General features: G+C 41.2%; 1 protein-coding gene across 1 annotated transcript in view; it reads right to left on the bottom strand.

Annotated features, from left to right (window-relative positions):
• The window catches only part of KIAA1211 (KIAA1211 ortholog), a 239,738-nt gene that overhangs the window by 87,902 nt on the left and 124,767 nt on the right, over positions 1 to 27,069 (bottom strand). The window contains exon 3 of the mRNA XM_014548463.1: positions 23,189 to 23,272. Within this exon, the coding sequence (XP_014403949.1) occupies positions 23,189 to 23,255 (67 nt within the window). The 5' untranslated portion in view covers positions 23,256 to 23,272. The remainder of the gene's footprint in view (positions 1 to 23,188; positions 23,273 to 27,069) is intronic.

Below are 27,069 nucleotides of genomic sequence, written 5' to 3'. Positions count from 1 at the left end.
GGTCCCAGACTGCGAGAGGGCACAGGCTGGGCTGAGGGACCCCCCCTTCCCCCCCGAGTGCACAAATTTTTGTGCACCGGGCCTCTAGTCTATATATATATATATGGCTAATATGCAAAGTATCCCCTCGGGAGTTTGACTGGGAGACTGGGAGTTCGATTGCTTGTTATGACGTGTGCTGACCACCAGGGGGGGGACGCAGAATGAAGGAAGAACCCAGCCGGCAGCCCAGGAAGGGAGGGTTCTGCTGGCAGCTGGAAGGAATGCCCTGGCTGGCAGCCGGAAGGCCCTGATGGGGCCTGATCACCAGCCAGGCCTAGGGACCCCACCTATGCATGAATTTCATGCACCGGGCCTCTAATTTGTTATATTTTCTAATGACATTGAGCAATGTCTAAATAGGTAAAAAGAAAGTTCATAAAAAAAAAAAAAAAAAAAAAAAAAAAAAAAAAACCCGGGGGGGGGGGGGGGGCGGTAGCAGAAGAAAGTTCATGAGCGGTCAGCACACTTACTTTCCAGGATCAGGATTTTGCCTCATAAAAGCTTTGCAATGTGGTTTCCAAGCATAAGTACTAGCTAAAAATGAAGACTTCTTTGTGTTATAGAGTAATACCTCAAAGAATTGTTTTACAAAAACTAATATCCTCATCTTGAATTACTTGCTAAAGGTCCAAGAGGACATTAGGTAGACTTCGACATGACACTCCCACTGCACCAATTTAAAATTTCTGTCTCCATTTCACAATAATGAGCTAAAATATTTTTATTACCTAATAAAGCATGGTAAGCCCAGCTGTAAGATTTTTCCTTTATAAGAAGAATTTACCACATCATGATTCAAAATCAAATATAACACAAAGAATATGGGGTTTCTGGGAAAGAGAAAGATGGAAGGGAGAGAAGAGAAACATAAATGAAAGAGAGTTAAGAAAGGGTTCAGGAAGGCAGAGAAAAATGGAGGCAAGAAAAAAAAGGATAGGATCAAGAGGAGAAAGACATAAGAGATAAATATTTAATCAAGGTGTCTTTATTCAAAAACTTACAATGTTGTGAGATCACAAATGAAGAACTATTTACTTCAACAGGGGGATGGGAGCATGAGTGTTTTTTTTTGGGGTGGTGAGAACAGTGGGGGGGGGAGGAGAGGGGTTAATGGGGGGATGAGGACACATTTGTAATATCTTAACTAATAAAGAATTTTTAAAAAAAGAACTATTTACTTAATTTCCTTACAAGAATAAGGGTGTGAAGAGCCTAAGGTTTACCCTCAAGCGCCCAACCCTCCGTAGATCTGATACCAACTGATCACACCTGGCTCCCAGCTCCAGGGCAAAGGAAGCAGGTATGTCACCTGCTGCCAGGTAGTGCTGGAAAAGTTGGACTCAAGCCAAAAGCAACTATGTGGTAAAATAGTCCTAGCAACTGAGGAAATAACAGGTTTGAACCAGGATTAGGTAAGTGGAAGTTTAGCCATCACAATAGAAAGGAGTTAGATGGATAAAAGACTGAGATAGAGTAGGTTAAATCATCACTATTTACAGATGATATGATAAAAAACCCAAGAAAGTCAATGAGAAACTACTAAAACAGAACAGAATTTAGCAAGTCTGATGGAGTATGAATCAAGGCCATTCATAAATAACAAACAGATGTAATAGATGAAAATACCTCAGTTATAATAGCCAAAACAACAAAACACATAGGAATAAACTTAATGAGAATCTGAAGGAAATATATGAGGAAAACTTCAAGACACTTATAAAGGACAGGCAAGTGACCAAAAGGAAAGACATACCGTGGTCTTGGGTAGGAAAACCTGACATCAGAAAGATATCATTCTCCTTAATTAGAAGTCAAATGCCAATCACAATAAATAAGAATAGTAAGGGAAGCTCTGGGAAAAAAGAGTAATAAATGGAAACTAGCCCTATCAGATATTAAGATGTTTTATAGATTCTCAATAATCATAACATTCTTGCATGAATTATAGATAGATCAATAGAACAGAATAGAAAGCCCAAAAATAAATCCAAATACACTTGGGGTTTTAATATATGATATGAATGGCATCTTAAATCAGTGAGGAAGACAGACCATTCAAAATAACTTGTTGGGATAGCTGAATAGACAACTGGAAATAGATAAGTTTTTCTATACACACTATACACCAGGTTAAAATCCAAGTGGAGCAAAGATTAAAATGTTAAAAATGGAAGAACACACCATCTATGAAGTAATCTTGAAACAAAATCGAATCTAAATTTGATAGCACTTGGCTTGATCCAACTACCAATTTAAAGAAAATACAGAGGACAGTGGAACATATAAACTACACTGCAGGAATGCAAACAGCAAAATCCAGACTGTGGGAGACTCTATGGACATACTCATGGTGTAATTCTCCAGTAAAAAAAAACCAAGAAGAGTATGTCTGGTAGACGTATTTGTTATAAGGAGGGAAATATAGATGAATATATTCTTGTATATTCATAAAAATATTTCTAGAGAGATTCACAGAAAATTAAAGCTGTGGTATCTTGGAATGGGAGAAATTGTCATGAGAAATATGGTAGGAAGAAGAGTTCACTTTATAATTTACAAACTTTTGAATTTTTGACCTATAGAAATTCATTACCTATTAAAAAAACTTAAAGAAACCAATGAACTTCAAAAAAGCAGCAGCTCTTACCCTTGTAATGACCATGATAAAAGCTCCTGTGTAGAAGTTACTGAAGAGGTTAACAGCAGCCAAGGAATAGTGAGCACCTAAACTAAGGTAATATATCTTGCTTTTTTCACTGGAATATCTCAACAATTTCCAAATTTATTTTCTCGACTGAAGTCTTGTACCTTCCAAACCATACTCCATGTGGTTACTGGGATGACCTTCCTAAAATGAAGTTCTAATCATGTTTAAAAACTTTTGAGGGTTTCCTCAAAAAATTAAAAATAGGACTCCATATGAGCCAGCTTTCTATTTCTGAAACTGACAACAAAATTCCACTTCTGAAGAAAATGAAAACACTAACCCAAAAAGACATCTGCATCTCCATGTTCACTGTAGCATTACTTACAACAGTCAAGATATGGAAACAACGTAAGTGTCCACTGATGGCAAATGGAGGAAGAAAATGTGGTGTGCACACACACATATACAATGGAATATTATTCAGCCATAACAAAAGAACAAAATCTTGCCATTTGCAACAACATGGATGAACCTTGAGGGCATTATGCTAAGGAAAATACGCCAGACAGAGAAGACAAATACTGCATGATTTCACTTACATGTGGAATCTAAAAAAGAAAAAAAGCGCAAGTTCATAGATACAGAGAACAGACTGGATGTTGTCAGAGGTGGGGGATAAGTGAAATGGGTGAAGGGGGTCAAAGGTATGAACTGCCAGTTATAAAATAAGTAAGTTATGGGGATGTAATGTACAGCATGGTGACTATAGTTAATAATACTGTATTGTACATTTGAAAGTTGCTATGAGAAGAGATATTAAAAGTTCTCATTATAAGAAAAAATTATAACTATGGTGACAGACATTAACCAGACATTGTGGTGATCATTTCATAATACATACAAATACTGAATCATTATGTTGTACACTAGAAACTAATATAATGTTATATGCCAATTATTCCTCAATAATAAAAAAAAAACTTTCAATGTCTCTCTCTTACCCTACAGGACTAAATTCAACTCCCTAGCAAGGTATAACACTCAACATCTTTCATAATCTAGCCTTAACCTACAGGCTTTCCAGAGATTTGCCTTGTCACTTCTCACTACCAACCCTACCTCCCACCCCCTCTGAATTACTGATACAGCTAAAATGCTACATCCCTTTTATCCCAGCAGAAGTTTCAGGAACCATGCTCATGCCCCCTACTAGAACTAATTTCCCTTTTCTACTAGGCTCACAGAATGCTTTGTTCAAACCTATAATATAGTGCATGTTGTAACAATTATTTGTTCTAGTTGGTATTTAATACATGAATAATCATGCCTTATGACCAACCCAACTCCTTTTTTAAAGGTCCTAAGTTCAAAGAAAAGGATTCCCCAAAAAAGAATGTCAAAAGCCAGGCTCACAAAAAAAAAAATTACTAGTCCACTGAAATGAATTTATTGGCTTGTCTTCATTCCAGATGGCCCTTGAAATCAACATCCTGTACTATTCACACAGCATACCAAGAGCTGCAGCCAGGCTGTGTTCTTCTTCAACAGGCTCCAGCAGGCTCTCCGACTCCTTCAAATAAGAACAAGTTTCCCTCAGGCATTTACCAACGAAAAGCCCACCATCTGTTTCCTAGGGAGCAGAGTGAAGCTCAGAGAGCGTGTTTATAAAGAGTCGAGTTGGTCACAAGCGCAGAAACTAGACATCATAAGTGCTCCTAATTAGGTAGATCCCTGTGCCAAACTAGAAAGCAACGGAAGCTTGCAATCTTATTATTATTTTTCTTGCATGTCCAGGATATCTTTGCCTATGGAGAAAGTATGAATTTGGCTGCAGAAACACACTTGAAAGGTGGTAATGATACAGGTGTGGAAGCTGTTCCAAGTGCTGGAGTAGGAGGAGGCCCCTCAGACCAGTACCCGCCTACTGTTCCTATACATAGGTTTTGAGCACTTTTACTCCTCTTTCTGTCACTGAAATATCATCCTTCAGTCTTCTGTCTCACATTTCTTACAACCAAATTTCCCTAGCTAGTTTTCTCATTTTACCTCCCTGTGGTGTTATACTGTGAGCTTCAATGCACTGAATAATCATTTATGTCTTCACAGATTATGTTGAATCTCTTACCTAACACCTTCTAAGACTTCACCCAATCCATATCTGAGCACTGACCTAAATCATCACTATCTGTCTGCAGAAGAGCCTTATGCAATAGTAACCATGGAATCGCAGGGCTTTAAGCTGGAAGCTCTCTGACAGATGCCTAGTGATCCAAAGCTCACACTGCTCGGTTAGTAAACAGAAAGAGGAACTGACTTGCCTGAGATCCCGTTGCTAATATCTAGTTCAATTATTTCTATCCCACCAAGCAATCCGCATTCCTTCCATTTATTTTCTTAATGTTAGATATAGTTTTTAAATTTCTGTTTCATAACAAACTGTGGTCTAGATACCAGAATCCTCCAAGGAATTTCCTGGTACCAGGAGCATCTTCTTGAATTATATCCAAACTCCTTCATGCAACAAGTAGAAGTGGGTGGAGAAAGAACTTGAATTCATCTTCAATTCGTCTACCAGGTAAACAGTTCTGAGGTGACCTGCCAGTATTGATTTTCCCTAGTAGCTTGCATTCCGTAAGTTGTATTCAGGGCAGTGAAGGTCACAAAGCAAACCAAGCTGCACCACAAGTGCTTGGCCAAATATGAGGGAAGACTGTAGATTTCACTGCTCTATGTTACAGCCCAAAATAAATGAAAGGAACACTATCATTACAAAATAAATAATTCTTGTGAAAGTCTCCTTGGAATTATCCAAAAGCATTTTAGGGCACCAATTCTTTGCAACCATTATAAGAAATAATTTCCTGCATGTTTAAGTAGACATCAGTTCTGGGTTGAATTGTGTACCCCTTGAAAAGATGTGTTGAAGTACTAACCCTCAGCACCTCAGAATGTGACCTCATTTGACAGAGCCTTTACAGATATAATAATCAAGTTAAAATAAGGTCATTAGGCCCTAACCAGTTTGGCTCAGTGGATAGAGTGTCAGCCTGCGGACTCAAGGGTCCCAGGTTCGATTCCGGTCAAGGGCATGTACCTTGGTTGCAGGCACATCCCCAGTAGGGAGTGTGCAGGAGGCAGCTGATTGATGTTTCTAACTCTCTATCCCTCTCCCTTCCTCTCTGTAAAAAAATCAATAAAATATATTTAAAAAGAAAAAAAAAATAAGGTCATTAGGGTGGGCCCTAATCCAGTGTGACTTGATGTCCATGTAAAAAGGGGAAATTTGGACAGAGACACACACGGAGGGAGGGCATTATGAAGACACAGGGAAAACATCACATACAAGCCAAGGAACACCTGAGGTTATCAGAAGCGAGGAAAGAGAATGAGACAGATTCTCCCTCATAGCACTCAAAAGGCATCAACCCTGCCAGCGCCTGATTTTGAACTTTTAGCCCCCAGAACAGTGAGACAATCAATATCTGTGGTTTCAGCCACTCAAGTCCATGGTACCTTCTTATGGCAGCCCTAGCAAACCAATACAATATCTGATGACCAATGGATCTCCAATACCTCCTAGCCAACGCTGGCAGGAATCTTCAGATTAACAGAGGGACTGCCTCTGAAATGTTAATAGAAAGTACATAGCTTATCGGAGAAAAGAAATCCAAGAGATTTTCCACTTCAGAATAATTGACTAATTTATGCAAAGGCCAATAAATACCACACTGCCACTTTTGGCAAACCAGAGTACAAAAAGTGGACACACACACACACACACACACACACACACACACACACAGAATATCCCTATATTTGGCCTTGAATAGATCGGAAGTTCCCATAGTTGCTGTGACTATGATTCCAATAATGCCTGTCAGTTCAGCAGATGAGATTGAAGCAGCTGCATCTTCAATACATGTCATTGTCTTAAAAAGATGCTCAGTGATTTACAATAAATTACAGAGCTGTCAAAAAGGGTTATAATTATAGCATTTATTCACCACATTTACAAGGCTAGACATACACAAAGAGAACTAGAAGCTGAAGAAGAAGAAAAAAACCTACTCCACATTACTTACCTCAGCAGGAAATTTGGCTGAGGGAGAAGAGGAGCTAGTTATCATGCAAAGAGCCCATTTATCGCAACAACAATGCTTTGTGTTTCCAGAGGGTCTTCCATTCCAGAAGTCAGAGGCACTTTAAAACATCAGCTGGTAGCAACTCATTTCTCTTTTACAACTGGGAAAAGGAGGGTCAGTAAGGTGGCCGTGACTCACCCACAGTTACAGACAAGCAAGGGAGGGGCTGGGACCTGAACCAAGAGCAAGGGCAACTCCTGCCAGTGGGCTGACCAAGGAAAGCAAAATCAGGACAGCGGATCCCTGCTCTCATCTAGAAGACGGTATTAATTCATCCAGAAATTATTTATCTCATAATAAATACGTTATTTATTGTGCGCCTCTTAGCGAGGCCTGAAAATTGTCCTTCACTTCTCCTGCCAAAACAACGCAAGGGAAAAGAGAGGAAGAAAATCTTCAACTGACATTTGTGCTAGTCAATTCTGCACCTAATCAATAATGCATCCAGAATCACCGGAAGAATGGTACAATTCACTTAGTCACCTTCAACCTCAGCATCCGAAAAATAAATTGAGGATAGTAATGCTTATGCAGTCAGCAAACTCCTTGAATACAAAAAAAAAAAAAAGCTAATTTGATCACCACGCATAGTTGCAATCCAGCAACCAACAAATATCTATTGCACTCTCCTTTGTGTGTGCCATTGTGCTAGAGACTGTCAGGGTCCAGAGAGGTGTCATATTTAGACTAGTTTCTCAAGAGCTGATAGTTAAAGAGACACACAAAGAGAGAAAGCAAAACAAGGCAATAAATACACAGTATTTTAAACTATTAATTCAGTCATATAAACAGGTTCAGAGCAAGGAGGAAATGAACTAATTCTCTCCAATTTGTTTCTTACCCTCTCTTCCCTGAATATGACCATATAAGGGTGGTTTTCTGGTGTCTTCAGGTAAATGCACCTGAGTGTTCTACAAATTTATTTCAATTGGTCATTTAATTAATCCGTCCTTTCCACGACATGTGCTATGTGCCACTGAGTTGGTTCTGACCCCTGGTGACCCTCTGAGAGAGTGATGTCCGCAATGTCCCGTCCTCAGCAGCCCTGCTCCGCTCCTACAGCCTCTTTTATGGAGTCAATCTGTCTCAGATTCTGTGTTCGTCTTTCCCTGCTGCCTTCTATTTTTTGCAGCATTACTGTCTTTGCCAAAGAACCCTGCCTTCTCAAGATGTGCCCAAAGTAGGACAGCTTCAGTTTCATCATTTTTTCCTCCAGTGATGTTTCAGGCTTCAATTCGTCTTTCTGGCTGTCTGGGAATCCACAGATCTCTCCTCCACCACCATGCTTCAAATGAATCAATTTGTTTCCTATCAGCCTTCTTCACTGTCCAAATTTCACATCTGTACATAGTAATTGGGAATATGAGCTGTCAATGATCTTAGCCTTGGTCTCTAGTGACATATCTTTGCGCTTGGGGATCTTTCCTGATTCTCCCATTGCTGCCCTCCGAGTCTCAACCTTCTCTTGGTTTCTTGGCAACAGTCTCCATTTGAAATGATGACTGAACCAAAGTAAACAAAATCTTTAACAATTTCAAAGTCTTCAATGTCTATGTTAAAGTTGTGTGTGTTTTTTTCTGTGGTCATCATTGTTGACTTCTTAATGTTCAAGTGCAGCCCTGCTTTGGCACTTTCTTCTTTCACCTTCATCAGAAATCATTTCAAATCATTGTTACTTTCTGCCAGGAAGATGGTGTCATCTACATAGCTTAAGCTATTGATATTTCTTCCATCAATTTTCACTCCTCCTTCCTCTGAGTCTAGCCCAGCTTTTCATATGATACAATCTATGTACAGATGAAACAAACAGGGAGATAACATCCATCCTTTTCTGATGCCTTCACCTACAGGAAAACATTCTGTCTCCCCATATTCTGTCCTGACAGTGGCTTCCTGTCCACAGCACAGGTTACTCACCAGGACAGCCAATGCTGAGGCACACCCATTTCAGAGCGAGCCTCAGGATTTCATGATCACAGTTAAAGGCTTTACTCTAGTCTATAAGACATTGACTAAACTTCTGAAATTCTTTGGTATCCTATGTAATAAAAGGGCAATATGCAAATAGACCAAATGGCAGAACCGAACAACCAAGCAAAAGGTAATAAGCTAATGATATGCTAAGGCTGCTCAACCACTTGCTATGACATGCACTGACCACCAGGGGGCAGACAGTTGACTGGGTGACCAGTCGCTAGGACGTGCACTGACGACCAGGGGGCAGATGCTCCAACCGGTAGGTTAGCTTGCTGCTGGGGTCTGGTGGATTGGGACTGAGCGAGATGGGTTGGACACGCCCTGGAGCCCTCCCGCGGTCCCTCTCCAGCCCAATCATGCACTGGTGGGGTCCCTCAGCCTGGCCTGCACCCTCTCGAAATCCGGGACCCCTTGGGGGATGTTGGAGAGCTGGTTTCACCCCGATCCAGCAGGCCACTCCCCTTGGGAGGGCGCCAGACGCAGGGCTCATGGCTGCCGAGCGCTGCTGTGGCAGTGAGAGCCTCTCCCAATCGGGACTGATTGGGCGCGAGCCTGCAGCAGGCACAGTGGGGCCGGGATGAGCAGGAGTGGCAGGTAGGAGCTGCAGGTGGCATTGGACTGTGGGTTTCCGCTTGATCCCTGCAGGCCACCCAGAGGAACCCCACCTATGCATGAATTCATGCATTGGGCCTCTAGTTTCCATATAAATCCCCAACTCATCCCTCAATTTAAACCCTTGTTTGGTGGCAGTGGAATGAATCACTGAGGGAAAAAGAAAACATCTCTCAACAGTGAGGCTAATGATAAGTTCTTCTCTGAATTAAGACTAAGTATAGCAAATAGATGACCTTATTCTCCTATCCTATGTCCAGGACAGGCATCACTAAAAAGTTTATGGCTCAATTCTGGCTAATGGGATAGAGGCAATTTCCAAAATGTTTGTTTTTAAAGGAAAGGCATATGCTGTTTTCTCCCCCTTCCCCGATCTGGGTGCCCAGGATACGGACATGGTAACAGGCCATATGGGTGAACATACACTAGGGATGACCAAGCAGCAAGTAGAAGGAACTCAGGCCCCAGGTGTCCTTATGGAGTGGACCCAGTACTATATTGTCCCTGGACAGTCTAGCCCTGAGTTACAAGAGAGAAATAAATTTCTATCATATTTAAGATACAGTTATTTTGGCCCTGCTCTTCATGGAAAAAGCTTAAATCCTAGCTAGTAAAATGAGCACATGTTAATTTATGCTAACCTAGAGATCCAATTCCTTTTTTCAGTAACAAAAGAAGAGTAAAATGCAGTTTCTAACTGATAATCAAAGAAAATATTCTTCTAGTCTGCCTTAGATATTTTTAGTGGTAAGAATCTCATATTCCTATAAATTCTAGATTTATCTAGAGAAAAGATGAGCAAGCACACATGCGCATATTATGTATCATTGTTTATAAATCTGTATAAGTTCGCAGGTACAATACTGAGCCATGGGAGTACTGAAGTCTGTTTCAAAGCCATAGACCCTTAATTTTCGCTGCCAAAAATGACAGGCAAATCTGAAACAAATCTGAGAATCTAAGTACGTAAATAAAATAAAGTATTTTTTTTCTATAATGAGCACTGGATTTTAACTTCTAGCCCTTCCCCCCCCCCCACACACATGCAAACACATGCATACATCTTGTACACACACATGCATATTCACACACATATGCACACTCAAAAACATTTAAATGTGTTATAAAAGAAAAGTTTAGAAAAGTTCATGGGAGCTCAGTAGTCAATTTTGGATGATTTTGCCTCTTTTAAAGTACATCCTTATTAGCCCCTGTCCTGCCTCAATCTACTCCTTGGTGCTTCTTCAGTCTGAATACTAGGCTAGCAGGTTGTGTAGCCACTCAGCATGGCCCTTCTGCTCCTCCAATACCATTTCATAGTAGGTTTATGCATGGAGTTTAAAAGGCCAATATAAACAGAATTCCATCTCCCACAACTGCTTCTGGGTGTGTGCATGATTTATTTTTGGTGGGTGTGAAAAAGGAAGGGAATCTGATGACTTTTTAATTTTTAATCTCAGAACTCAGTTATAAAAGCCTCTTAAGCGCCTGACTTTGCTTGCTCTTTTCTTCTCTCACCCCAGTCCTCACCTTGCCCTGACTTATTTTCAGGCAAAACTGGCCAGGAATTACAGAAGCTATAAAGATTATAATAATTCATTTTCCTCCTTTTATATTTCATAATTTCTTTTTTAAAAAAATACATTTGTCATTTTAGGAGTGAGACTTAAAACCCCACCAACTTAGAACAGAAAGATGACAGAAGAGTCTAATGCCTCTGTTTGCCTGCTCTCAAGAAACTCATCTAGTGAAGCTAGGCATATGGACTGCCGGATCCCTATTTTTCATCACAAGGAAAGGAATTTTAAGAATAAGTAAGCAACACAACCAATTAAAACGGTGAAGAGCTATAGCCTCGAGAGCAAACCAGAGCAGCCTCGGTACTCAAGCACCCCAAATCAAGGGATTTGGATGGTCATGTGGGAACCCTTAAGGAGAAAGGACGTTCAGCCTGGCGACCTTGCCACTCTGTGGGCAAGGGAGCAGCCAGGTTGTCCCCTAGGAAGGTGACTGTGTAGGACTATGCAGGCTGTTTCCTACATGAGGATGCCCAGCCAAGCATGCTGGAGGTGAATGAAATCCGGCCGCCCTGCCAGTCACCGCATGCCAGGCTAGGTGCCCAGCTAGGGTTCTGTCTGTCTGAAGGAAGGGCAGTCTATTATTATTATTATTATTATTATTCATAAGGTTTCAAGTCATGGGCCCATAGGCTGCATCTGTCCAGAGAGGACACGGTAGGACAGCAGAAAATGCCACCCCTGAATACACCCCTTTAGCATAAGGATTATTTTGAGCTGAAAGCAATTGAGAAGCAAATTCAAGAAAAACTCTCTGTCCTCCCCCTATCTGCCTAAGAGTAGGTCATAATTTACAAAGGTGGTCACTCCCCCGGCCACACACACACCAGAAAGGACAAAAGTTAACTGTTGGAGACAACTTTAGACCCTCATAAGCCTCAAGATGGCATCAGAAGAAACTATGTAACAAACCTTACTAACCAGCTCTTACCTTCCATTAGTTTCCCCATAGATTTGCCTTCCAACAATTTGCTGCCCCTAGAAACTCAAAGTCCTTTTCCTCTGGCTTCTGTAAACATTACAGTTCTTTTGCTAAGATGCTATATAAGCCCAAGTTCTACTCACGTCTTGAAGACACTCATATCTGCATATTCCCAAGTGTTACGCACAATGCATGTGTTAATAAACTTGTTTGCTTTTCTCTTTTAATCTGTCTTTTGTCAGTCTAATTTATAGGGCCCAGACACAGAACCTAGGAGGGAAGTAGAAAAAATAGTTTTTTTCCTCTCCTACAACACCTGTCTCTCATTCTCAAATAGTAGTTTTGTCCCTAATTTAAAAGGCAGTCGCCCCATTAGGAGGTAAGTACTAGATGACATCAAAAAAGGAAAGGAGGAGGGTAGGGATACTACCTATGTGCCCTCTCTCAGTAATAGAATTCCCATGGTCAGGATGTGAGGCGAAGGTGACCAGAGCCAAATTCCTGGGCATATGATGTGTATTTTGAGTTTGAAAGACACAGGCAGAAGAAAAAGCAGAAATCATTCATAACGTAATCAAATGAAAAATCATGTAAAATAAAAAATAAATTATCTCCCAATCCCAGTTTTCCTACACATCTGTGCTGGGAAGTACATATATATTATGTACTTTAAGTATTAAGTACATTATCCTTTTAATGACCGTCTAAACCAGCGGTTCTCAACCTGTGGGTCGCGACCCCTTTGGGGGTCGAACGACCCTTTCACAGGGGTTGCCTAAGACCATCGGAAAACACATATATAATTACATATTGTTTTTGTGATTAATCACTATGCTTTAATTATGTTCAATTTGTAACAATGAAAATACATCCTGCATATCAGGTATTTACATTACGATTCATAACAGTAGCAAAATTACAGTTATGAAGTAGCAACGAAAATAATTTTATGGTTGGGGGTCACCACAACATGAGGAACTGTATTAAAGTGTCACGGCATTAGGAAGGTTGAGAACCACTGGTCTAAACCATGATTTATTTAGCCAAATTTTCTATTGTTGAGCAATAGATTGCTTCCAATTTCTTGCTATTGCAAACATGGCTTCAATGAATATATTTGTACATGTCTTTTTTATATAATACTAGAGGCCCGGTGCACAAAAATTTGTGCATTCGGGGGGGTGGGGGGAGGGGGGTCCCCCAGCCCGGCCTGTGCCCTCTCGCAGTCTGGGACCCCTCGGGAGATAACGACCTGCTGGCTTAGGCCTGCTCCCGGGTGGCAGAGGGCAGGCCCAATCCCTAAGTGCAGCCCCTGGTCAGGCTCAGAGCAGGGCCGATTGGGGAGTTGGGGCGCCGCCCCGTCATGCACAGAGCAGGGCGGATCGGGAGGTTGCAATGCCACCCTCAGTCACGCTCAGGGTAGGGCCGATTGGGGGGTTGGGGCACCGCCCCCTGTCACACTCAAGGCAGGGTCGATGGGGAGGTTGCGGCGCCACCCCCTGTCACGCACAGAGCAGGGCCAATCAGGGGGTTGGGCGCTGCCCCCTGTCACGCACAGAGCAGGGCCAATCAGGGGGTTGGGCGCTGCCCCCTGTCACGCACAGAGCAGGGCCAATCAGGGGGTTGGGCGCTGCCCCCTGTCACGCACAGAGCAGGGCCAATCAGGGGGTTGGGCGCTGCCCCCTGTCACGCACAGAGCAGGGCCAATCAGGGGGTTGGGCGCTGCCCCCTGTCACGCACAGAGCAGGGCCCATCAGGGGGGTTGGGGCGCCACCACTGTCACACTCGGGGCAGGGCCGATGGAGAGGTTATGGCTCTACCCTGTCACACACAGAGCAAGGCCCGTGGAGGGGGGTTGGAGCGCCACCCTCTATCACCCACAGAGCAGGGCCGATCAGGGGGTTGGGGCGCCACCACTGTCACACTCGGGGCAGGGCCGATGGAGAGGTTATGGCTCTACCATGTCACACACAGAGCAGGGCCGATCAGGGGGTTGGTGTGCTGCAACCTGTCAAACACAGAGCCGCAGGGCAATCTTCTTATTTGCAACATAGTATATAGTTGCTTAGACTTGCAAATGAGAGGCCGGCAAGTGAGGCGGTGAACGTTGGAGTCTGCAGCAAGCAAGCCTCCCTGCTCGCTTCAGTGCCTGGCTGCCGGCCGCCATCTTGGCTGACAGTTAATTTGCATATACTCACTGATTAGCCAATGAAAAGGGTAGCGGTCGTACGCCAATTACCATGTTTCTCTTTTATTAGTGTAGATTATAATATCACTTCTGCATAATTCTTAAGAGTGCTATTCTTCAATTAAAGAGGACAGACTCTTAAGTCTTAAAAGCCATCAAATTAGCCTCTTAAAGGTTGATCAATTATACTCTTAGAGCATATAAGTACCCCATTTTCCATATCTTTTATTGCACTTAACATCAATTTTTCAAACATTCTTAATTTAATTCTGGAAAAAAATGTTTTCGTTCACATCTTCAGAGCACCTTCTCACATATTTCTTGGCCATCTGTGACACTTCTGTAAATGTGTTCAGACCCGTGGTCTATGTTTCTACGGACTGGCTTTCTCTTGTTCACTCCTACACGCTCAGTGCTCAGTTCCTCCCCGTGATGCTAGTTGAAATCACTCCTGCAACATGTCCAGTGCTGAGTCTGCCCTTCGAGGGGACAGCATCACCTAAGGAAACTCCAGCTTTATCAATTAATGTAAGCTTTCAATGTGTTCACACCTTAGCACAAAGGAATAAAAGATATCTATCCACCACTAATGAGCAAAAGTCTAAAGCTGTAACAGTATTCTGGAATATTCAAATACCAAGAGAGATGGCTTAATAAAAAGCAACACACCACAGCACACACGGCCATGAAGTTATTTTCTGTACTTGAATAATTTCATGTGTATACACAGCAGTAAGAATCACCGCACACCTCATTACACTGTGAGTTCCGTTAAAGAGACAGAGCCATTGATTGTAAAATAAGTGCACAGGACACTCTCTGTAAAATTATCTGGATGCAAAAAATAAAAATAAAATGTACAAAAAACGACAAGAGTTTGGTTTGAATGGTGACTTTGGGGGATATATGTTTTTCTTTCCATTTTCTAAGTGGCATTTTAATTTCCTCATTTAAAAGTAAATTTTAATTCTGAAATTAGAGAGTGGTGATGGTTGCATAACTCTGTGAATATACTAAAACACACAGGATCATGTACTTTAAAATGGCGTATTATATCTCAATAAAGTTGTTATTTTTCTAAAAGTAAACTTTTTCAGTTAAAATATTACACTACGAGGGCAAGAAATGTATGTTTTGCTAATCTTTGTTATGAACTTAAAATTGCTCTGAAAAGTGTATTTTTAAAAAAATTATAGTCCATTCTTTGTTAATTTTCCATTAATTTTATGTTGAAAAACTCTGGGAGGCAGTGGAATACATAAAAGCTACAGTATGGTAAGCCTATTTGCAACCCCTTGTTCTTGGCAACTCTATGTGATGAATTTAAATTGATTTTTAGAGAGAGAGGAAGGAGGAGGGTGGAGGGGCGGGAGGGAGGGAGAGAGAAAGAGAGAGAGAGAGACATCAATATGAGAGTGAAACATTGATTGGTTACCTCCTGCAGTCCCTTACCAGGGCTCAAGCCCAAAACCAGGGCATGTGCCCTTACTGGGCATTAAACCGGCAACCTTTCGTTGCACGGGACGGCACCCAACCAACCGAGCCACACCAGCCAGGGTAAAAGTAACTTCTTGAAGTATCAGTGAAATGACCATTGACATATTCAAAAACTGCTGGGTGACGTTTATCCTGGAACAACTTGCAGACCCTGTGTAGAGTGATATATGCTCCCACTCTGCTTATTAGTATCAACATTGTTAATGTTGGAAGAGAAATATCCATTCCTTCTCTTTCTATTCTGGCTCGGCTCTGGGGTCCCAGCTGATAATTAATGAAAATTTTATTGTGTAGAACTATTTCATATAAAAAATGTTCTAGGTTAATTAAAAACCCACAGAGAGTAAATTAGCTCCATTTATCACTTGTGTAATGTGATGGATGAGGGCGCTCTGGGCTGGCTTTCTCTTTGAGTGCTGAGCCAAAAAGTAAGGGAGAACGTGCAACAAATAGTGCATCTAGGATGCTAGACAAGAAGCCAGAGTAATTCCAAGATGCAGGCAAAACTGTTTCATTATAATGGTTTTGGTAAAATGAGAAACAGACTTCTGAGTGTTTTAAAGTTTCTTATTCTTTGAAAGGAAGTAAAAAGAAAATCCATTTTTATTCCCAAATGATGAATGAGAAGAATATTACTGTGTTATGGCAGGTGTGGTCCATGGAAAGAGCCCCTACCCCAACTTGGGATCGTAAAAGTCAGAAGTTTAAATTAACTTTCAGTGATGTGAAATCTGTTCTTGGAAGCTCAGTGGAGAGAAAACTTCTTTCTGGGAGGAAACTTGAGAAGTTCTGAGGGAGCGAGGAATGAATCGCACCAATACTGTTAGACTTCAAAGGAAGGGCAGAAAGAAATGTCAGGGTCTCTCTAAAGAAGCCTGTTGCTCACACCCACATCAACATACCGCTAAAAGCATGAAAAAGACCTTAACAGTATTTGCCACAAAATGTTAGCATTTCTCCTACTTTCAGTTTGCGACCTTGATAGTCGTGTTTTGGATTAATTCTCATTCACATCTCTGCTTTTAAAGATCGTCTTCCCTTGCCAGTGTAACTTAGGGGAACATCTGAGACTGGAGACAATCCTCTTTAGGATTTGTCTTATCGGCTGTGCATCAAGCTGTGCAGGCTGACCTCCCCCAAAAGCCACTCTGCTCTGGAAAAACTGAGGAGGAGCCCACCAAAACGCAAACAAAAATCCAGAAGCTGATAAAACACAAGGGAACCCACTGGGTGAGTGAAAAACGTAGGAAACGTTTGACTGAACCTAAGCAATCTATGGCTGCTCAGGTGATCCTAACTTTGAATCACCAACCACCAAGACGAAAACTGGTACCCTAAGTTTAATACACTGGTATAATTTTGAAGTATATTATTTTTTCTATGCCATTTATTTTCCCCTTCGACTTTTAGGGCACAAATCTTCTGCCTTTTTGTTTTTTGAGTCATCATTGGGACAAATTTTCTTTTCTATTCTGCGGACACTAAAAGAACATGGCTGTAAGAAAAATACCTGTGAAAGAGCGCTAGAGCACAGACTCTGGCGTACTATAGGTAATTAAAAACTCATAAGTAGAGAACCAGGGCTCTGCTTATGAAGGTTTTATGTACCTATTTCTTCTCAGGTACTAAGCAGTTCAGCTCTTTCTTCCTTCCTTTCCTCCCTTCCTTCCTACTTCCATTCTAAGTACTACCTTTTACCCCATCCAAGAAACAGATAGAAATTTCTTGCTGTACTAAAAATGAGATCAGGAGAAGAAAAAATGGCGACCAGCAGGAAGGTAGGGAGGGAGAGAGTGTGAGAGCGCAAGGAAGTGATAGAGGAGTGTGTGGACGTGTGTGGTGTGTGTGTATGAGCTAGGGACAGCTAGATTCTGCAGGTCTTCTAAGGGGCTGCTAAACCGGGCAGTCTTAGGCGGTGGAATCCCGCTCCCGGCACGGACACTCCTGGGCGGCCAGCCCAGGCACAGCGACCACGCCATCTTGGGAAACAGAGCTGCTTGAGACTAGGATCCTGGCCTCAGCACCACCCAGTCTGATCTCAGACGCATACCAGGACCCTGCAGCCACTGGGGACAGAGACCTGCGACCACAGCTACAGACCTGCGGACACCAAAAGTTCAGAGATCCCCGCGGCAGATCCGTGAGTAACAGAGCCCATCCCCCCTTCCCGCAGGCTTGCGGGCAGCGCCATAGTAACTGATAGACCCACCCCTTGCCAGGGCCTCAGCGCTGCAGGAACTTTGGCCTGGAAGTGCGCGAGCACCTTGGAACTGATCCTGCGCGCACTTCGGGCTTCCCAGCCCTGGGCTGGGAGAAAACGCGAGAATGGGAATTTGTCCGCCTAGCACAGGCCCAGGGACCCCGTTTCTCGGGGCAGGAGGCAGCACCAAGCACCAGTGACTTGACTGTGTTTCTTATCACCTGCGCCTGAGATCCTGATTCCCTGTGCATTCATACTAAGAGCCAGTGAATCCAATTCCTGGTGCAAGGGCACACAGGGACCCTGATTCTCAAGGCGAAGTCGCGCAAAGCAACAGAGACTCTGATACTGGACTCTTGGGGAACTCTGACTCCTGGCGCATGCTAGGGGGCTCTGGTTTTCAACACGCTCCAGGGGGGTCTCTATTTCAGCACGGTGCATGCAGGGTCCCTAATTCTAAGGGCACATACGAGGCCACATTGAGCGCTGGCAACACTGACTCAGAGCGAGCCTGGTTCCCACCAACCAACAACAACCACACATCTTAGTGTCAGAGCTCTTCAGTGACACTAAGGTGGTGGGAGGCTCCCACTGCACACGGCCCAGGCCCACGCAACCCGACCTTTGATCCATCGGGAGATAAGCAGAATGAAGAAACGACACAACACCCAGAGGAAAGACAATGAGGAATCACCAAGAAAGGAAATTAATGAAGTTGAAGCGTGCAACATGACAGAAAAAGAATTCAGAATAATGGTTGTACAATTCATTCACCGGATGGATGAGAAAATCAACAACCTATGCAAGAATCAGGAAGAAATGAAAAGTGATATAGCTACAATCAAAAACACCATGGAAAGTTTCAACAGCAGGCTGAAAGAAGCAGAGGACCGAATTAGTGAGTTAGAAGATAAGGCAGAGAAACAAGCTCAATCTGAACAGCAACTGGAGAAAAAAATTAAAAAACAGGAGGAGAGCCTAAGGGAGCTTCGGGACAACATGAAACGAAGTAACATACGCATAATAGGGCTGCAAGAGGGACAAGAAGAGCAGCAAGGATTAGAAAATCTATTTGAAGAAATAATGACAGAAAACTTCCCAGATATGGGGAAGAAAAAAGTTACACAAGTACAGAGAGTCCCAGGCAAGATGAACCCCAAAAGACCCACACCAAGACACGTCATAATAACGATGGCAAATGTACAAGACAAAGAGAGAATCTTAAAGGCTGCAAGAGAGAAACAGAGAGTTACCTACAAAGGATCCCCCATCAGATTATCAAACGATTTCTCAACAGAAACACATCAGGCCAGGAAAGAATGGACAGAAATTTACAAAGTGATGCAAAGCAAAGGACTGAATCCAAGAATACTCTATCCAGCAAGGCTATCATTCAAAATTGAAGGGGAAATAAGAAGCTTCACAGACAAAAAAAGGCTAAGGGAGTTCATCACCACCAAGCCAGCAATGCAAGAAATGCTAAAGGGACTGGTGTAAAAAGAAGAAATAAAAAGCCCAGAAAGAAAACAGCCACACAAAAAAAGAAATGGCTACAAACAAGTACCTTTCAATAATAACTTTAAACGTAAATGGACTAAATGGTCCAATCAAAAGACATCGAGTGGCTGAATGGATAAAAAAACATGACCCATACATTTGCTGTCTACAAGAGACCCACCTCATTAAAAGGGACTCACACAGACTGAAAGTGAAGGGATGGAAAAATATCTTTCAGGCAAATGGAAATGAAAAAAAAGCTGGGGTAGCAATACTTATATCCGACAAAATAGACCTCAAAGTGAAGGCCATAACAAGAGATAAGGAAGGCCACTTCATAATACTAAAGGGATCAATACAACAAGAGGATATAACCCTGATAAACATATATGCACCCAATGCAGGAGCACCCACATACATAAGAAAACTCCTGGAAGACATCAGGGGAGAGATCGACAACAATACAATCATAGTAGGGGACTTTAATACACCACTGACATCACTGGATAAATCTGCTAGACAAAAAATCAGCAAAGAAACAGCAATCCTAAATGACTCACTAGATCAGATGGACTTAATTGACATCTTCAGAACACTTCACCCCAAAGCAACAAAATATACGTTCTTCTCAAGTGCTCATGGGACATCTTCAAAAATAGACCACATATTGGGTCACAAACAAAGTCTCCCCAAATTCAAGAAGATTGAAATCATACCAAGCATCTTCTCAGACCACAAGGGCATAATATTAGAAATAAACTACAATAAAAACAACCCAAAATACTCAAACACTTGGAAGCTGAATAGCATGTTATTAAATATTGATTGGGTTACCAATGAGATCAAAGAAGAAATTAAAAACATCCTGGAAACTAATGACAATGAAAACACAACAATCCAAAACCTTTGGGACACAATGAAAGCAGTCCTGAGAGGGAAGTTTATAGCTCTACAGGCCTACCTCAACAAACAAGAAAAAATGGTAGTAAATCATCTAAATCTACAGCTCAAAGAATTAGAAAGAGAGCAACAAGAAAAGCCCAGAGTGAGCAGAAGGAAGGAGATAATAAAGATTAGAGCAGAAATAAATGACATAGAGACCAAAAAAACAATACAGAAAATCAATGAAACCAAGAGCTGGTTCTTTGAAAGGATAAACAAGATTGACAAACCTCTAGCCAGGCTCACCAAGAAGCAAAGAGAGAGGACCCAAATAAACCAAATCAGAAATGATAGAGGCGAAATAACAACAGACCCCACAGAAATACAAATGATTGTTAAAAAATACTATGAACAACTCTACTCCAACAAACTAGACAACCTGGAGGAAATGGACATATTTCTAGAAAAATACAACATTCCAAAACTTAATCAGGAAGAATCTAAAAATCTCAATAGGCCAATAACTATGGAAGAAATTGAAGCAGTCATCAGAAAGCTTCCAGCAAACAAAAGCCCAGGACCAGACGGCTTCACAGGGGAGTTTTACCAAACATTCAAGGAAGAACTAAAACCTATCCTCCTCAGACTACTACAAAAAATCCAAGAGGAAGGAACACTTCCAAGCTCATTTTATGAAGCCAGCATCACCCTAATACCAAAACCAGGTAAAGACAACACAATGAAAGAGAATTACAGACCAATATCCCTCATGAACATAGATGCTAAAAATGAGATCATTATGAATCTGTTTCTTCCCCAATCAAATAGTAGCGTCAACTTCTAATATCAAAGACCTATACTAACGCAAATTCCCTCAGGAAAAAGTGGTCAAAGAGCTGCACAATTTCTCGTATCTCAAAGAAATGGCAGCTGAAAATATATGGCAGGGGTACTGCTATATGGCAGTATGTATACTTTTTTTTCCTAACCCAAAATGAAATTGGGTTTGTTTGGGGTTCAAATAACAGAAACTTGAGGAATAATCCCTTTATATTCCAAATTACAACAAATAACTGTGTAGAAGAATCCCACAGCAAAGTAAATTTGTGATTTCCAATAAGGAAAGATAAGAAGTAATGTAGTCAAGGGAATCATCTAAACAAGTCAAATAAAATACATTTCTTTAAAAAATCTCAACCTGCACAATAAGGAAGTAAGGAGACCTAACAGACTTTGTAACCTCCCTAGAGAGGTAGTAAAAGCTTCATAGTATGAGTCACATAAGCTGTTCTGGGGCTAGGCTTTCACAAACACACTGTCACGTCATGCTGGCCGGGGTGCGTAATGGTGAGTGGAGGGTAAGGAGGGAGGGGGAGAAGTTTACTGCGAGCATAATGCAGACTGTCTTCCAAAGCTCTCATTTGCTCTAATTTTGATATCTACTTTCCAAAAGAGAAAAGTGTATATAACATCCAAATAAGCTAATTTCAACCCGCTATTTTTTTTTAAAGGGAGAGAAACTGCTCTGCATAAAATAAAACAAAAACATTTAACAGCCAGGAAATTAACTAGCAAGAACGAACTAGTATATGCATATCCTTTTTATCTCTGCCAAGAAAGGTAGGGTAAGCCCAATCATTGGTGGTTTCTATGTAACTCATTTGAAGGAATTTAAAAAAAATTGAAATGGGAGTTTAAAATCAAAATGTTCTGATCAGTAGTAATAAGAATAAATATATTTTAGGGCTTATCCAATGCATTATATTACGATAATTCTCATTTATATGGTAATAGAGGCCCAGTGCATGAAATTTGTGCATGGGGGGGGGGGGGGCCCTCAGCCTGCCTGCACCCTCTCGCAATCCAGGACCCCTTGGGGGATGTCAGACTGCCGGTTTAGGCCCGATTCCTAGCTGTCCCGCAGCCTGGCAGTCAGACATCCCTTTCGCAATCTGGGACCTCTGGCTCCTAACCGCTCACCTGCCTGCCTGTTTTCCCCTAACCACTCTGCCTGCCTGCTTGATCATCCCTAACCACTCACCTACCTGCCCGATCACCCCTAACCACTTGCCTGCCTGCCTGCCTGATCGCCCCTAACCGCCTCTGCCTCGGCCCCTGCTGCAGCGGCTTCATCTGGAAGGATGTCCAGAAGGTTGTTCGGCTGTCCAGTCTAATTAGCATATTACGCTTTTATTATTATAGATTACTGAAGGATGAGGCTAACTAAATGTTATCCCTATTAGTATAAAAAATTTTAAAACAAAAGCATTTTTACCGGAAATTTTTCTATAACAGATCATACAGTGAACAGAATATAAACTGTCCTTGATATTTTGGGGCTTTTCCTATGAAGCTCAGATGTAATAAAATGATATCTTGAGGAGAAATTGAAGAAGACAGGATAGTCTGTCCCAATGCATGGTCCTTCTGCCTTGAACATATCTGTGCCTATTTTAAAATAAGTACTCTGGGGTGGAGGCCACCCAGTCTCAAACTTGTGAGCAGACTTAAAGCTCACCTGGCATAATCACCATCAGCCTTCCCCCTCATCACCGACCGACCCTTCCACAAAACAAAATAAAATCATAAATAATGAATAAAATAAGTATTCTGCCCCCTTCTTTGACGTTTTTGACTGTCACTTCTTATGAGGCTGGTGAGTCTGATTCTCATAATCCCTTCTCCTTTCTAATTCAGCACAGGCTCATTACGCCTGTGAAACAGGAAACTGGATCACCAAGCAGCACAGGATTACTTGTGGAGAGAGACTCTAAGTGCAGTACAAAAGCCCAAGAAGCTTTCCCCTGGGTTGGAGGATGCATGAACACCTGTTCTGGCTGCCTCTGTTTTGCTTTGCTTATCCTTCTGGGTACCTCTGCTGTGCCCCAGACGGTGGAGGTTAATGGACAAGTCAGTGATGGTTAAATCCGGATATTTTGGAAACTGCAAACAGGAAAAAGATGGCTTCTGTCTCTTTAACGTGCAACTCAGAGTTTGTACCATACCTGAAACATCAGCACTCAGAGCCTCATTATGGACATTCTGTGTGAGTTTAATTTCCTCCATGGCCATGGTTTTGTTAAATGTTACTGAAATAAAAAGCACAGCATGCAATCTATGAGCACAAAGCTTATGAAAATTCGGGGGAAGTGCCCCACACTTACACGGTCAATTCTGCCCTACATCTTCCACTTGAGTGAAAGAAAGCACTCTACTTTCAGCATGTTGATGCATACAATATGTCACACACAATGGAAGAGATGGAGGAAACGCAATGATACCTGTAATAAAACACTGGAATGATGATTACATTTCACAGTCTCTACCAACTGCACATTCACCCAATTACAGTCTCCATCAAAATTGCTGACCCCCACCCTAGCTGATTTGGCTCAGTGGATAGAGTGTCAGCCTGTGGACTGAAGGGTCCCAGGTTCGATTCCAGTCAAGGGCACATGCCTGGGTTGCGGGCTCGATCCCCAGTAGGGGGCGTGCAGGAGTCAGCCAATCAATGATTCTCTCTCATCACTGATGTTTCTATATCTCTCCCCCTCTCCCTTCCTCTCTGAAATCAATAAAAATGTATTTAAAAATAGATATAAATTGCTGACCCCTGAACTGGGGGGAAATTGACTATATTCCTAATACGTGGAAAGGAAAGGCCAGATTAGTTGAGGGACACTTTCCTTTTTATTATTAATAGAGTCAATGTTTATACTGGAAGAAACGACATAATTCCCAAACTATGCATAAGAAAAATACATCTCGCCAGATTGACAATCCTCTTGCATCTCATCTCTTCTGTTTCAAAATGCTCTCTAATATCCAAAGATTTGTATTGCTATTAAGATCTAATTTTTCATAATATTTTAGAATAGCATAATAGGTTTATATCACCATCATAATTCTTTTGTTCCTGCATTATTTTCCACATACTTCAAGATTCTGTTCAGATATTTATTCTCATCAAGGTTGTTTATTAGAGAAAAAATATCCTGCACTGACAAACAAGGCAAACATTTCAACTATATAAGGCCAATTTTCATCCTCCTGCTTTGCCAGGTATAACATTTCCATTTTAAGTTTTGTTTCTTTAGAGAAATTAAATTCCATGTGCCTTCCTAGCTCATGTCTATAGGTTCCTTTGGCATCCATCTTCCTACTTGGTATAAATAATCATCTAAATTGTCTTAATACCACAATGTTATCTTTTAACCTTACCTACACTTTTTCAAGTACATTTTTGAAGCATTCATTTCTCTGAATTTTCAAGTTTTGCTCTTTATAATTTGTATAGCTTTTGTCATCTATACAACATTTTGCCAGTAAGTATTTGTGCATCTTTTCCCTACACACTGATAGCCATTGTTGACTATGCTCCCCTCTGTGCCCTGAAATGCCTATACCCTGGCACAGTGGCTGGATTAAGCAAGCTGTATATCCCCCCTACTTCTGCATCATAGTATGAACTATTTCCTTAAACTCAAAATATCCTTTTCATGACCTGTTCCTTTCCAAGGTCGGTCTTATCATTGGAATCACACCACTTACGAAAAATCTCAAATAGAAAGGTGCAAATGAATACTTTTCTTATACCTTATATCAGCATTACAACAAAGTCTCTTCCTTTAATAATCTCTAAATTTATTACTTCCATCCTTCTCTTAATGTTACTGAATTTATTGTTATGACAATTAATAGTCTCAACACAAATGTCATCTCTCCATTTAGACTTGGCCAGATGTATCCAAGAAATTCAACCCACTGGAGGCGGTCAGTCAACTTTCAGAGAACTATCCCTTTTCCCCATGTTTTCATTTTTCGTTTTGAAACATAAGCTATAATATTATTGGATCCTTATTCAATTTTGATTCCTTTTATGTATCTCTTAGCTGCTTCTTTAGCTTGATTACTCTGTTAGGGGTAACCTGAAATCCCATTATCACTGAAGAATTGGAGAGTTTGAAGCTTCAATATTCTTTTTAAAATTTGTTACCACTGTCATATTGCAGTGAATGTCACAACATTACTCTTGAATGCAATTTCCTGGGCTTGACTTACAAATGTCCTTTATTAGATTGGCCTGAAATCAGTTACATTTTCCTATTATTGGATCTATTGTCATTGTATTCTGCAAAGTATTGCCTGTAGGTTGGCCTTTTATAATTTACAGATCTGATCATGGAATGTTAGCAAAGAGTTGGGAAAATATATCAACAAAGTTCATTGTATATGGGAATGTGTTTCTAATTATTTTATGCCTATCCACACTGACTTTTACAGTGTTCATATTGGTACATTTTCCCACCTAATCCAAGTCATCAACTACTTACTGAATGCCCATAAAGTCCACAATATTAAACTATGCAAATTGAGGATAAAAAAAGAAGGGTATGCCCTGGTTGGGTGGCTCAGTTGGTTGGAGCATTGTCTCATATACCAAAAGGTTGCGGACTCAATTCCCAGTGAGAGCACATACCTAGGTTGCGGGTTCGATCCCTAGTCAGGGTATGTATGGGAGACAACTAATCGATGTTTCTCACCTCAATGTTTCTCTCTCTCTCTCTTTCTCTCTCTCATAAAACAACAACAACAACACACATACATGTCCTCAGATTAATCTCAACAGAGGCAGGACAGAGAATGCTCTAATGCTAGAATAAAAAAAATATCTTTTTCCTAATCTGCTAAATAAAACATAGTAGCCTATAAACATTCATGTTTTAGTATTTGCCAATCTGATTATATTCAAATGATTTCCTGAGATTATGTATACAATAGCAGTCAAAAAGTTAGCAATTTGCAATTTAGTTAAAGAATGATTCTCATTACTTAATATCAACATCTGAATCTCAATATACGTTTGTTGTTCTCTGCTCATAGTGCGTATGTTTTTTTTGTGTGGAAAATTATATGATGTAGTGAAATGAACAATTTGGGAATGAAGAAAAATTTCGAGATGTGTCCTTTGAAAACCTCAATCATCTACTTCATATCACACTCCTTCTCTTGTCAGTTACTTTCAAATAATTTCTTCCAACTGAATCAGTGCTGTGATGTGCAGGAAGGGACTAACTCTGTAATCATTTTATTTGTTAAAAAAAAAATAACGGCAATACACCAAACGATGTGCTAAGGTTGGGGACTCCAAGATTAATAGGTGTTGTCCCTGCTCTGGAGGGACTCAGTTTTCTGAGACACTGCTGTCTGTGTTGGTGAAGGGAGGCTGATATTAATCAACCTGATACCACTCCCCTTTGATGTCTGATATCAAGTTCTATGTGGAATTTCAAAGGTCTTTTATGCTTCTATTGTGTAAAATAAAGTTCAGTTGTTTTTTAAAAAATCCTTACCCAAGAACATGCTCAGAGAGAGGAAGGGAGAGAGAGACAGACAGACAGACAGAGACATTGATGTGAGAGAGAAACATTGATCGGTTGCCCTCTGTACATGTCCTGATAGGGAATAGAACCCACAACCTGGGTATGTACCCTGACCAGGCATCGAATCTGCAACCTTTTGGAGCACAGGACGACGCTCAACCAAGTGAGCCACTCTGGCTGGGCAAAGTTCACTTTTTTGAGACTGGAGAAAATTCATCTCACTCTACTTATCTGAAATAAAATACCTTCCTTAGATTACTTGGTTTCTTCTGGAAAGGGCATGTTTTATGTTTTTTATTTTTCCCAAAGCCTTTCAAAACATGACATGTTAGATTTTAAGGCATTTTTCTATCCCTTGATCAGCTCTCTTTTCTTCTCTCGTTCATTTCTCTACTCTTCCTTATAGCCAACCTCTTCCCACAAGTCTTCACAACACTATTAACCTTCTCATATACTTTGTTTCTATTTTAACACTTGTCTCATGCCCTCCTCACAGACTGGAG

This window comes from Myotis brandtii, unplaced genomic scaffold, assembly GCF_000412655.1.
Source record: "Myotis brandtii unplaced genomic scaffold, ASM41265v1 scaffold51, whole genome shotgun sequence".
NCBI lineage: Eukaryota > Metazoa > Chordata > Mammalia > Chiroptera > Vespertilionidae > Myotis > Myotis brandtii.
Note: the sequence above shows the minus strand (reverse complement) of the source record. Positions and strands in the feature narration are given on the sequence as shown.